Raw genomic sequence first — 14,852 nt, 5'->3', positions numbered from 1 at the left:
GGGTTTCCAAATGAAAGGCTGGTGTGTGGCAAAAGTAGAACCACCAACAAACTGATGATCGAGCAGGTCAGAACATCTGTAACTCTCCCTGACTGTAGAAGTAATCGAAATCTGACTCTTCTGTTCATCATCAGATCAACATATGTTTGAGCTCTGGTCCAGGTTGTTGATGGAGTGGAAGGAGTGGGCCAAACCTCCAGGGGTCAGAAGTATAAAACAAACTCAAAGGAGGCTCAAAAGGCTGAATCTTTCCATGCCATCAGATAATGTAGAATACATGACAGCAATGAAGAACAAACAACATCATCTTGGTTACATAAGATAAGGCTAAGGTCTCCTGTAATACTTGAGACTTAGCTGGCAACGAGTAATGAGGTCTGTTGCTCACTAAACTTGTAGAACACACCGAATTAGAAACTGTGACTTCAAGACCGTCAATGAGTAAAGAGTCTCTTCTTGTGACAACACAGAGAAATTGCAAAGTGACATCTGTTGAAGTGTGAGGAACGATTCATGACATCATGCTGAATGAGTGTCTCAAGGTGGTTACATTGGTCCCTGCATGTCTGCAAAAGTCATATTCGATGAACTGGAAGACAGGCTGTTATTGACTAAGCCCATAATATTTATGTTTTGACCCATCGCGATCCCTAGCATATGGCCTAGGCCGGTCACAATGGAATTAGGCCATCCATGTGGGGAGGATATCATTAGGATCATCAGTTTGGGACAGGTATGGGATGTTTGATCCATGTAACCTGTCCATATGTCTGTTTAGTGAGAGGGAACTTGGCTGTTTGTTAGCTCTGTCCCTCACTGATCCGCAAAAGAAAACAAGTCAAACCCTTATGAGGCATAGTAGAGGGAGTTGCCAGAAATGCGGAGTCCTGTTGTGGTGACCTGGGTTCCGGAGCTGTTTCAGAGCATGTCAATGTCTGGCACTTTGTGGCTGAATGGTAAGTTGATTTATCTCCCTTGTCTGCCAGAAATTTCATACTGAGGAAAGGTCAGCATGCAGACTGATGACATCTTCATCCTGAGCTGTGTTTTGTGCTTAGCCTATAGCTCTTATCCGTAAGACAAACAGAGTAAAATAAATAAAACTGTAGCCCTGCACTTGTCTTTTATAACACAATGTCCATGCAGAGCTAAATCTGAAAAAGTTGACCCAGAAATCGATGACATTCCAATAAAGTAATGAATACAGGTAAAATATAATGACAATCCCACCTGTAAGGAAGAGAAGCATAAATCTGAGGCCTGCACATGTGATGATGGAATACAATGTTGGTGCAGAGCTAAATGATGGTGACCTGGAAAAAAGTGATAGCAGACAATCTCAATTACAATGCTACCTGAAGGGAAGGACAGTGTGTACAGGTAGAATCATTGAAGTATGTCATTCAAGGCTAAGGAAGCCGTGGTAAAGCAAACTCACCTGTATGTACCAGAAATGATAGAATTACACAAACATAAGGAGTTTCTTAAGGGCATAAAGACCTGCGCACATACAAATATTGCAGTCCAAAAATATCTTTAGAAATCATGTAGGCTACAAGTGCAAGTGACTAAGTGGTCTTTAAATTTGATGGAATGCTTATGCAGATAAACATAATTCAAGTGTCGCCTACAGAAACATGCATGACGAGATGTGATGGAAAAAACATTGTAGAGAAATCTAACCTGTACTTGTCCAACCAGAGTGAAAACAATACAGAAATGTATACAAGTGTCTATATTACACACAAAAAACTTCACATAAGAGGAACTGAGGCACCGGTTTAGATTCTTACAAAGTAGGTGCAACAATATCCAATATGAGGCAATTACTTGTAAGGAAAAAGTCCACAGACCGCCAATACAAGTAAGAACACTGAAGTTGGCATCCAGACACTGCAAATGCCTTGGAAAAGAAACTCACCAGTATGTAACCATTAGTAATGGTATTACACATATATCAGGAGTTTTTATAAGTACTAGAGAGTTGCACATAAATAAAATAATTATGGCCCATATTTAATGTGAAGTTGCTTGGGCTCCCCATGCAAGCACTTAAATGTGTGACGATGACAAAGTGTTAGTTAAGTGTTTTGTCAGGAAAGGAAAAGTTGGAATATTGATGGAGTATACTTTCCTTAGAAGTGGAAAACTCATCCAACTTGTAATGGATAACCTTACATGTGGATTCTGGCTTTTGTGAGGTCTCTCGTGATGAGGGCATGCTTCTTGGCAAGAGGGGAAGTAGTAACTTATGTATTCTTAGGCTTTGCTGCCAAGTCTTATACCTAAGGGGAAATAATTCTGCCCAGCTGCCACATATGTCAGCAGACAACGTTTAGCTCCCTTTAGCTAAAGGTAGTCTCAAGGAGGGATCAACTTGTGAGGTAGTAGTAGTTCTCTTAAGGAATTATGATTGGGTAACATAAATGAAGCAGAAAATTACATCCCCATTTACATGGTATAAATTCAAACTGTTTCGCTGTCAGTTCGTACACATTGCTTCCAAATTACTCACCAAAGATGGCATAAAGATCTAACAGGATTTGAAATCAGGTATATAAACACAGACAAATATTTATGATATATTTTCTTTTATAACACAGACAGCAATATCGATATATGTGTTTATTAATCGGTAGTATAATGTTTATAACATATTTTTGCCAAATTAGATTGGGAACACAAGAAAACTGAATAAAAGGTTTCATGCAGATATTATGCACGATTTTATGACGGGCAACAGATTTATCTGTGCTTGTATATTTTATCTTTCATTTAACTCTGAGCCATTCATATTTGGATAAGAAATGCACTAGAAAATATCAACATAGATTTTAGTTCATTAAAATGCAGTTAGAAGCAGTCTACATGGTAATGAAGGAATAATACCATTTCTATTATCCAATTAACCACATTAGAGTTAAAACTGACAATTTAAAATTGAGCCAATAGGAAATTAAAAGAAGTTTTTTTAAGAACCTGTCATGGCACCAGTTACAATGCTTACAATGCTGAAAATACAAGTTTTCATACTCATATTAATGTTTTCTGACATAACTTAAATGTGCAAAGTTGCTGAAGTAAAAATAATGTATAATATAAAATTGTTTTTATTCCAGGGTAAATTATCCAATATTTCTCATCTTTCTTCCTTCTTGCTAGCTTCTTTCCTTTCTGGCTATAAGTCCCCTGTTTTCCCCTTTTTCCTAGGACTTGATGACAACAGTCATCAATTTTTCTCTAATCAATGACAATAAATACACAACTATAACTTCACAACTGCATGGCTTTCTCTTGTTTTCTATTTGCATGGCTTCACTAAGCAAAAGGCCCAACATTAATACTGTAACATGCAACGGGTCTCTTTATTGAGCAAATCAAACATTCCATGAGTTCTAATGGAAGTTACTTGTTTTCCACTATTTCCAAGGACTTCTAGAGTCTTCTGGAAGTTCTAATAAACCACAGCTACAAATAATTTTCCTCTAAAGAATCAATGACTGAACATATCATAACTTCACAATTACATGGCTTTTCCTTGTTAGAATTCCATAGCATAACGTCAGTACTTTTAACCATGAAAACACAAACCACAACTCAAACACCCAATGCACGTGTGTGTGTGTGATTTGGATTTTTAACGTTGCTTTAACAATTTTTCAGTCATATTGCTACGATGTCTGCAGTGTGACAGTTTATAGTGATGTCTAGCACTGGGGCATCATACCACAGACATGTAGCATGATGTCTCACCCAGTAACATTATCCTGACACCAGACCAACCTGTCCTAACATTAACCTCTTAATGCTGAGTGCCAAGCGAGGCAGCTGTCAGTACCATTTTTTTTAAAGTCTTTGGTATGACTTGGCTGGGGATTGAACCCATGACCTCCAGCAGCCGAGGCAGATGCTCTAACCACTAGGCCACCAGAGTGGTCAACACCCAATGCAGGGAACTACTTTCTGACTCCATCCCCAGGTTAGTCAAAAACACAATTCTGAGCCACAGTTCACCTGTGTCCTTCCACCAAACTGTCTTCACAGCAACAATAAAAAGCTTATCACAATAACAGCACAATCCCTTCTAAATTATTCCATGGCCCAAAATATTAGTCCCTGTCACAAATATTTCAATTTGGAAGGCACAATCAATCAAAATTTTAGATTAAGATAGGGACTACTTGGCTCTATGCCCATTTATGCGGCTCTGACCTGACCTTAACTACAAAACTAATTCATGCCATCATAAAATCTCATCAATACTGTACACTATGATGTTTGCCCCAGAGAATGGCTAATTATTCAGGCTGAGAAATATCTTCCCAACACTGACTCCCCACAATCAAACAACTAATCACTAAAATCTAACAAAGCTATAAACACTTAATACAAATGTTACATACCCTACATTTATAAAACATACAAAATGAGGACATTTTCAAAAATGCAAACTTGGTAAAGTTCATATAAAAAAGGAATATTTTCATACACAGCCATGACATGGTACATACAAAATGAGGACATTTACATATAAATTTTACAAAAAGACAGGTTTTCTGCTGAAATTAGTTATTTTAAACACAAATTTTTGGAGTGTTTCATGTAATACAACACAATGCTTATATACATGTGCAACTAATACACATGAAAATAGAAACTCAAACTCTGTGCCTCTGAAGGAAAGCAATAATTAGAATCCTCTCTTAAGGAGAATTTCAAAAAGAGATTGAGTGATCAGGAATCTGAGTAACATTTTGAATTTTAAAAATTTAGATTAAAAATACACATTTTCCGAATAAATTTCTAAAAATCTTAATTTTGCATGAATTTAAACTATTTCACATGAAATCAGAGCCTATCTTTTATAGGTGGGAAGAATTTTATGCATACATTTCCTTTTTAATAAGTGTGTTTTGTAGATGTATGATTCTACCTTTGGATTGCAGCACTGAGTACAAAGCTCATACTGGATCTTCTTTGAAGGATCAAAGTTCTTTTTGACATTCCTCATCTGTTTCTTCATCTTCTTTTTGGAGAGTTTGTCAGCACCTTCCTGCAGGTCTTGGGACAAAAGTGTCCTCTTTAAATTCATCTGCTCTCTCTTCTCTCTGTTCTTTTCCTCTTCCTCTGGGCTTGAAGGAAAATACAGGAATATAATGCCTTTTGTATGTACTGCACTTCCTAGTTAGTTCCTTGGTCTTGGACATTGAGGAGATATAGAAAAATAATATTTAAGCAAACATGTATAATCGTATTACACTCTATATTATATACAGCAAAGATGATGTTGAAAATTTTCCAAAACTGAAACAAGCATTATCAACCAAATTTATATTACATAACATACCATATGCACAAAATAAAAAGGTCAAACTCCTCTGAAACCAATTTTTGGAGTCAACTGTATTTCATTAAAACTACTTGCCCACTGATAATACATTGCAAGAACACTATCTAGAAAATTCAGCCCTCAGAAGCCAAAAAATGCAAACCATTTCTTTGCTTTGTTTTAGCAATGTGCTAATAGATCATGCTAGCTAAGCTGGAAGGTCAGACAAGTTATCTCTCCTTGCATAAAGGATTGGTGCCAAACTTCAACATCTGCCAGTTACTACTGAGTTGGAAGTGTATGCTTTCCTAAGGATGCACCAGCAGGGAATGTCTGGGAAGATGTGCCCATATTATGATCAGGTAAGTATTGTTCAAGAAACATACTTTACTAAAAAGATTGGCTTATTCTTCATATATATTTTTACTTTAATAAAATACATTAGAAGCAGTAAAAATGGAGTTACATCATGTGACCGAATTGTTGGCCCTGGCTCCATTTGCTTGTGTGAGATGCTGACTAGGATTAGTGGAGATCAATTGCTTTGAATGGAGATTGTATTGCTTCTTGCATAGCAGAGATGTGGTTGAGAAATTTTTTGTCACTTAAGTAAATCAAGTGTAAGAAAAGTACCGTAGTAACCTAGAAATTTAGTCTGTTGTCCTGTTAAGATAGGTCCCATCAGGAAACACCCATATTCTTTTGGATTAAAGGTCTTTAAGATAACAACCTGACAGTGTCATATCTGACCTACATCCCTGAGCCTGAGTGCTGTCAGTCAAGAAGCAGTTTCAATAAAATGCTAGTGGCAACTGATCTAAGCTCATGAACCACTTTGAGTAATACTTCAGTGGGTCCTGATGATGCCTTTGGGAAGAAGACAGTGATTTAAAAACAAAAGGCTAATTTCCAATGAGTACAAGCCTGTTCTTAACTATGAAACCAGGCCTGTCTATGAGAGAATATGAACCATCATGGTAGAACTGCAGACAGTTCAGGTTGACCAATAAGGCATGAATTTGACTAGTTCTGTCTGCTCAGCTTGGGTGACTTGAAGACAGGCTTTGTATGAAAGATGTCAGCACATCTCTTTACAGTGAGTACAAAAAGGTGCCTTGCTGAACAAACACCCATGTGTTGTTCCATTTTGGACGCAAAAGGTCCATCTGTTTGTTCATGGCAAGATGAAATTGGTCAGGTTATGAAAGTCTTTGTTCTGGTTGATATCAACCCTTCCAAGATGACAGAATGTCTGAAATCATGGATGAGTAGTCCCTTATTATGACTGGAGATAACCTCTCTCTGAAAATCCACAAAGACTTTAAACAGAGAGATCTTTCTTTCTTCGTATCACTGGAAGAAGGTTCATTTCCACTCAGGTTTCCAGTGTGGTAGTCCTTCTTATCAAGAAATTATATCCACAACTTGTTTGCAGAATTGGTTCTTTGTCAGGAGTTATTTGAGATCAGCCAGTCATGCAGGCTACAGCACTTCTGGGATGGGAGGGAAAACCGGCATGTGCAGTTGTTTTTGAAGGCAAGAAAGCAGAATTTTCATGGATCTCTGCTGCTATAACACTTAAACTGTCCCAGTTATTCACAAATGTGATCAAGGCAACCAAACAAAACGAGTACCTGATAAATTCAAAGTTTTGTCCGACATGGTTAATTATGGGGCAGTAACTTCTAATATTTGCAGTGAACTTAAAACTGGCAGTCATAAATCTGCTCAAGGAGGGGCAAATTGGCATTCAGAAATTTGCTAGAGGAGGGGCAGCAGTTCCACTATTACTTGTAATGAAATCATGGCGTCAATAACTCACTGATAAAACAAATTTTAAAAATCAAGTTTTAACATTTACAGTTTTTTCATGAAACAAATGTCTCAACTTTTGAACAAAAGGAATATTGTTTTGTGGTGAAAAAAGCATTGATGTAGTACACAATGTTTTGCAGGTACACAAAGAGACACACATGTACGTGAAGTGTTGAAACCTCTTGGATTTGTTTTCCACGATCTTTCAGAGACTGATTACTTTGAAAATAAAGGTAATTTATACTGAAATGTGACAAATTTCATCAGAAAAAGGCTGTTTATTGACAATTATTCTCCACACGATAAAGAAGTATTCAGCCATTAAACAGCATGTTACCTCACCTTTTTATGGTGAAGTATTCAGCCATTAAACAGCACCACTACCTCACCTTTTTATGGTCTTCTCAATGTCATGTCAGGATAGTACCCCCTTCCCCATTTTCAGAGGTCCCTCTGTGACAAACACCTTCAGTAAAAGTACAGTCTACGTTTTGGACCTCATGGTACATGAGTTATCAAGGGAGAGCTGTAGTTAGTGCTGAGAGCTGTTCTGTTTGTACTGATGAGGGTGATGGTGTGGCTGGCATTGTTTGAGAAGCTTGTGACAGTATGGATTGCTGAATATTCTTCTACATGGGTATGCTTTCCATCTTCTGGGATTCAGACAAAAGAAAAATGTCAACAAAGGCAGCATTGGCCACAATTTTGATGGAGCCTGAATGTACTTAGCTGTCTTTCACCCTAGTTGTTGCAATATGATGGGTTACCATACATTCTCAGATATGTGTGAGGACACATCTCATGTATGGCCTGAAATGAACCCCATACAATTTATACAGGCAGGGTGATATTCTGCAGAAAGCTTGAACTGTTTGCAGCCCATACACTCACTCCTATCCACTGTTTTGACATTTGTAAATGACAGACCAGAACAATGGCATACACAGGTGAATTGGTCAATTGTTAGATTGAACTTACTCTAACAGGGCACAATGAATAAAGAACGATGCCCACTTAATTACATTCATAATTTCACAAGATGTAACGACAGAATAATTACTTGACACAATTCCTATATAACTTCAAGTGCCGAGTTGAAATGAAAATACTAAAACCACAGGGCAAGCTAATATGATGGCACCATCATGTGAAAGTTAGAAAAATGAAGTGCAAAATATAAGCATGCTTCCCTGACGTAAGAAAACTCAAAGGAATCACTCAACTGATCAACAGGCAATAGACAATTCAGTATTTGCAAGGTCTTGAGAACGAGCATCCTTAATATCAAGATCAAAAGTAGTAATTGATAATTTACTGAATTTAGGTGACAATCTCTCTATCCAAGATAGAGAACTCTTGTTTCACTTGCACCAGGCATGAACAACCTATGGCCTGCAAACCAGATCTGGCCTATGTTTTGTTAGTATCTCGCTCAGCTAAAAGCTAGCTACATCTGGTGGTGCAAATGGGAGGTAATGGGCAAACGTTATTGCCCTTTGTTGATTGAAAGAGACAGAAAAATATAATTTTCATTTTTTAGTAGGCTGGATTCTCAAGGTTGTCGGCTAATATTCCTAACGCAATGTGATTGGGGAACGTATTCGAAGGAGAAATTCATACAATACTTTAAAGCAAACAAATTCTTTAAGACAATAACTTGAATCAAGAACAAAAGAATGGTCATAATGTCAACTGCATTACAAGTAAGCTAGTTCTGTAAAATATAGTTAACACTACCATTACTTAATAACTGCCACAGATATATATAAAGAAACCTCTCAAGGTTTTCTCCAGCTTCAGTTTATGGACAAACAAGGACTAATTTAATTGTAAGGTAAAGGTTGACTTTATATATATATATATATATATATATATATATAGAGAGAGAGAGAGAGAGAGAGAGAGAGACAGACAGACAGACAGACAGACAGAGACAGACAAAAAAAGGGCATATGTATCCCTTTTGAAATGAAGTCAAGTTTGACCCTTATTTAATTCAATTTTTTTTATACCTTTTTAAAATGTTAATTTGAATATGTAAACCAATCAGAGGCTTAAACTGAGCAGGATTTAAACTCAAACTAAATTAAAAAAGAATTTTTCAACTACTTTTATTTCACTGTTTCCTGACTAACATTATTATTACCTGGGTCTAATGTAAGGCTGACAGATCCAGTATGGTAGAGGCAATTCTCCATATAGACCCTTTTTGCCATCTATCTCTGGGTTTGCCATTTCCAACTGTTTGAACAATAAAAAAAGAACATTTAGTGCCCAATAATTCCAAAATTAGGCAATTTGTTTGACCATTACTACATTATATCTCATGCACTTGGATAATGAAGTACAGTCAAACCTGTCTATAGCAACCACTTATGTTAAAATCCAAAAATGCCCTTTGTAGACAGGCGATCTCAGATGGTAGGCTTATCTCTCAAACTTAATTAATGACAAATTTAAGTACTATGAATTGAATAAAATTAGCATTAATATAAATAGAATTATCATTATTATTTCACACACACACACACACACACACACACCAATCAAATCAAAGAAATTAGAACTGTGTATACGCACTCATTTATACATTTCTCTCTTTCTTACACATGGAAACACTTTTATCTCATTAGAAGTAGAAATGGCTTTTAAATAAAATTACTGACAGCTTACCTGTAATTGTGTAACACACAGCTGACTTTTTTTAGGCAGTTGGTACAATTTGGCATGAAAACAGGTTTCACAATTTAAACAACTGATGTATTAAGTTGTTGCTCAAACTCACCAAGATTAAAAGATAGTCAGCTTTAGTTTGCAATCTTTCGCAATTGAGGAATGAAAGAGCTTTCTGGGGCTACTGATACGACCTAAATCATACGGGATATCACTAGTGTAGTGTACCTCTACATGCATTTCTTTTTCACTGGAAATAGCTTTGATTCATGATCTTACAATAACAATTAAAAGATTCATCTTATTAACATGACAAGACACTGGATTACAACTGAATATGAAACATTTAAACATCAAGTCATCTAATATACCTTTATATATATCATGCCTTACTCATCAAACAAAAGAAGTTTCATTTGCATACTTGGAGTGGTCAATCCTGATATGCTCCAGTGACTGCAGAAGGCATGGTGAAACTACTGCTTGATTAAGAAATACATGGCTGCTGACAACAGAAGGCAGGGTGAAACCACTGCTTGGTTAAAAAACACAAGGCCACTGACCACCAAAGAGAGGTGATCCATGATTACATGACATTTGCAAAGAAAATTTGCTGAGGGAAAATTACATTGGTCGTTGTGACCAGGTCAGTGCTCTTAATGCTTTTATGACAATGACATCATCCAATTTTGCATTCCATATGCTTAAGTTAAAATGGCTTTAGTGTATAACAGATTATTACATACAATGGCGTAAAATAGCACAGCTTTACTATGATTCATACTGTCCTAAACAATTGTTTTTCAAGATGATTTCAGTGTATTCCAACATTTTTCAAGAACTACTTTTTCTTACTGAAACTGAATTTTTCCATATGCTGTTTGTGTATCACTGCATACAGATGCACAAAAGAAGAATGAAGTAACTAATAATATGCCACAAAGTAAGGAGGCCCTACTCAATCGGCCATCTCTCTCTCTCTCTCTCTCTCTCTCTCTCTCTCTATATATATATATATATATATATATATATATATATATATATATATATATATATATATATACATATATACACATATATATATATATATACATATACACACACACACAAATATAAATAATTATATCCTTTTTGTATTCCCTCGGATAAACTCTAAGACTCCTGTGAAAAATCCAAAAGAGTTTTGAACATATTCAAGGACTTTCCAAGAACCAAATGTTTTCAAAATTCAAACTGCTTCCAAGCAACCCCACATGTACAAGGACTTTTCAAGATTGTGTAAACCATGTCTACATAAATGGAAAAACAATTTTATTCCTAAATACTCATATTATGTACTTAAACATATTCTAGTTAAGACAAAAAAAAAAACAACTAAAAATTGGAAGAAAAAAATTACAAGCATAGTAAATGTTATATTTCCATTCTTTTACCTGACATCTTTCTTTCATTAACTGTGTTGCCTTCCTAAACTCCTCCAGTGACTGGCCTACTGCAACAATGTCCCGAATGTCATGGTGCAAGTGTAGGCTGAAAAGAATGGAATACTTCTGAACAGAAGTACCAAAAACAGCATATGCAGAAATGTGCATGCTTAAATAAATCCCCACAGCTATATATACAGATTATGGTGGAATGTCAAAGTACACTACATCTCATGGATGTTTTGCACAAGTGCTCTAAACCACAGAAGAGACTCTGAAATGCCAGACACAAAGGATGACTTCATTTGAAAGTCTTGCCGTATCTGTACAGCTGTTATATTTGTTGCTGTCCTACCGCTGTTAATGGCAACCAGTCAAATATGGGACCCAAGCTGGCCTGATGCTATTCACCTGACATATGTTAGCCAGTGATGCAAATGCATACATGGAAACTGTGGAGTGGAAATAAAACCTTGGAGCAATCATCATTTATAGAACCAGCATTGGACTACGGAGGATTTCTCCCTCCCTCTCTTTCTGCCCCCTCCCCTACAAATCCCCTGGATTATATCTTATAAACTGTTCATAAATCAACTCTTAAAGTATATATATATATACATTTACCTGGCACTATAAATGGTGTTCATTTATGCAGCCTGCATGCATTGATGGATCTGTCCTTACCCCATTAGGTTATTACTTGCTGAGCATTTAATTATCCATTAAAGAGAAGTCACGGTAGCTCAGTGGTTAATGCACTGAACTTGTGACCAGAAGAAGGGTATGTGCGTGACTTGGATTTTTAACATAGTTTTAAAAACTTTTCAGTCACATCGCTACAATGTCTGCAGTCAGGCAGTTTATAGTAATGTCTAGCACTGAGGCATCATGCTGCAGACATGTAGCATGATGTTTCACAAAGTCACATTATTCTGACACCAGGCCAACCAGTCCTAAAACTAACCTCTTAACGCTGAGCACCTGGAAAGGCAGCTGTTAGAACCATTGTTTTAAGTCTTTGGTATGACTAACCCATGACCTCCCGCATTTGAGGCAAACACTAGCGACTAGGTCACCGAAGCAGTCATTCCCTCCATTGGATCAACCCAGACCAGCTATCAAATTTCTCAGGGATGCCTTTAAGATGATGCGTTTCTTTGCTCCAGGTAAATGAATTTGAAGATATTTCAGAAGAAAAGCAAATTGCATAATAGTTTTTTAAAATAAAAGCAAAAAATGCAAAATATAAATCTGAAATACGTGACTAATGAAAATATATGAAATGCTACAAAATAACAACCATTTATGTGAGAATATAAAATAACCAATATTTCAGGCACAGATTTTTAAAAATCTGTTTCAACATTTTTGTGCAAAAGGTAGCATTCTGCATAATCCCAAACCCGAGTCTCAATTGTTCTAATCAAAGATTACTTCGCTTTCTGTAACTGTCATATTATCATGCACATGACACTTTCTGCCATGTTAGGTAAAATTTTAGTCAACAGTCTAGAAAAAGATGTGATTTAAACATTACTCTATTTTTTTTAACATCAGTCATATTTTGATGAAAGACTGGCATCATTTATATAAATTTAACATCAGTCATATTCTGATGAAAGACTGGCATCATTTATATAAATTTAAAAGGTCATCAGGCAAAGATTCTTTCTATATAATGAAATTTTTTTGTTGTGGTTTTAGAGAAACTGTTTCCAGGGTTATATATTGTTAGCAATAATAGCAGATAAGCTTAATTTGTACAAACTTGGAAACCTTCTATACCAGGATGCTTTATTACAAAATTTGGCAAAATTCTTAAGAGGATGTAATTTAAATATCTTTTCACATTTTTAATAACTGTGTACATACTTGATGAAAGGTTGGCATCATTTATATAAAATTAAAAGGTCTTCATACCATGATGCTTTCTATCAAGTCTGATCAAATCTTGTGGTCTGGGAAAAGAAGTCAGTAGAAGCTTTTGCCCAATAAAGGCAGCCATCACTGAAGGCAGATCTGCACCTTTGTTCAATTTCTTCCTGACAAATTATTTTCTGTACAATTTCATCACATTTGGTTCTTGTGAAATCATTTAAATGGCTTTAACTATAATTATCATTGGTGGATACATCTGATGGCAGATTCTCTCTACAACTCTGTAGGCCATTATGTTCTGTTGCAAGCTTCATAAAAATTGATCAGGTGGTTTTAAAGAAGTTTAAAATAGTAACTGTTGACAGATGCAAGATACATTACCAAGGCACTACCACAACCTCACACGGCCTGGTCAGCAAAATATAGGTCACCTGGTCAGCAAACAGTTACAAAGTTCGACAGAGGCCTTTCAAATAAGTTTGACCAAGGGTCAGCAGAGTGTTGATGACCATGTCCAGACCTGATTTGTTTAATTGTGATTCAAGTCTTGTGTTCTAAATGGAATAACCCAAGAAGGTAATTCTTACGCATGATGAAAGAGCTTGAAAATATGGCCTCTAATATATGGTATTGGACAGGGATACTTCTTCACCAGGTCCAGATATTCTTCCGACATCTGCCAAATGGGAGGGTTTAAACCAGTAAACAAGGAAGGGTTGTGCAAGTTGCCCTCTGAAAAATGCAATATCAAAAGATGCATATAATAAAAGTACTTGGAAAAATAAATCATAACACATCCTAAATAATGTCTGAGATATGGTGGGTCATTTTAAAGAACAAAAGTAACTGGGAAATACCCAGCTGGTCATGGTGATATTCTTTCATTCTAGCAAATTTCAGAATATGGTTCACCAATTCATGAAGTATTATATTTTACAAGTAATCGAAAATCCTTCCTTAAATGTTTATATTCTGGCTTGGTCAAAATCAATGAAGCAATATAATTTATAGTACTCTGTAGTGATATTAATGTAACAATTTAAAATTGCTCTAATGCTACACTGTAGTGATATTATGTAACAATTTACAATGGCCCTAGGGGCCCCGAGTGGCCGAGTGGTCTAAAGCGCTCTTCGTTACGGATCACTGCCATCTCACCTCTGTCTGCGGCGGTTCGAGTCTAAGATTCAGCCAATGTGGGCATGTGAGAAAGCCTGCCAGTAGCTTCTCGTGGGTCGGTGGTTCTTTCCGGGGTTTTCCGGGTTCTTCCTCCACCATTAATACTGGCCGCCATGTATAGCCTATCGTGCTGAAAAATGGCGTTAAACCCCACAACAACAACAACAACTACAATGGCTCTAATGCTACACTGTAGTGATATTAATGTAACAATTTACAATGGCTCTAATGCTACTCTATTGTGATTCTAATGTAACAATTTACAATGGCTCTAATGCTACAATGTAGCGATATCAATGTAACAATTTACAATGGCTCTAATGCTACTCTATTGTGATTCTAATGTAACAATTTACAATGGCTCTAATGATACATTCTAGTGATATTAATTAACAATTTAAAATGACTCTAATGCTACACTGTAGTAATATTAATGTAACAATTTAAAATGGCTATAATGCCACTGTTGTGGTTCTAATGTAACAATTTACAATGGCTCTAATGATACAATGTAGTGATATTAATGTAACAATTTAAAACTGCTCTAATGCTAT

General features: G+C 36.2%; 1 protein-coding gene across 2 annotated transcripts in view; it reads right to left on the bottom strand.

The window, feature by feature from the left end:
- The window catches only part of LOC149806209 (tRNA-dihydrouridine(16/17) synthase [NAD(P)(+)]-like), a 54,035-nt gene that overhangs the window by 13,585 nt on the left and 25,598 nt on the right, over positions 1-14,852 (bottom strand). For both annotated transcript variants that reach the window (XM_089951149.1, XM_089951150.1), the window contains exons 7-10: positions 13,707-13,851; positions 11,251-11,347; positions 9,291-9,385; positions 4,934-5,132 (exon numbers count right to left, since the gene is read on the bottom strand). In XM_089951149.1, the coding sequence (XP_089807275.1) occupies positions 4,934-5,132; positions 9,291-9,385; positions 11,251-11,347; positions 13,707-13,851 (536 nt within the window). The remainder of the gene's footprint in view (positions 1-4,933; positions 5,133-9,290; positions 9,386-11,250; positions 11,348-13,706; positions 13,852-14,852) is intronic.

The sequence above is a fragment of the Sinohyriopsis cumingii genome, chromosome 2 (assembly GCF_028554795.1).
Source record: "Sinohyriopsis cumingii isolate HCF-2022 chromosome 2, ASM2855479v2, whole genome shotgun sequence".
Classification (NCBI taxonomy): Eukaryota; Metazoa; Mollusca; class Bivalvia; order Unionida; family Unionidae; genus Sinohyriopsis; species Sinohyriopsis cumingii.
The sequence above is the reverse complement of the archived record's forward strand: the minus strand, read 5'-3'. Positions and strand labels throughout refer to the sequence as shown.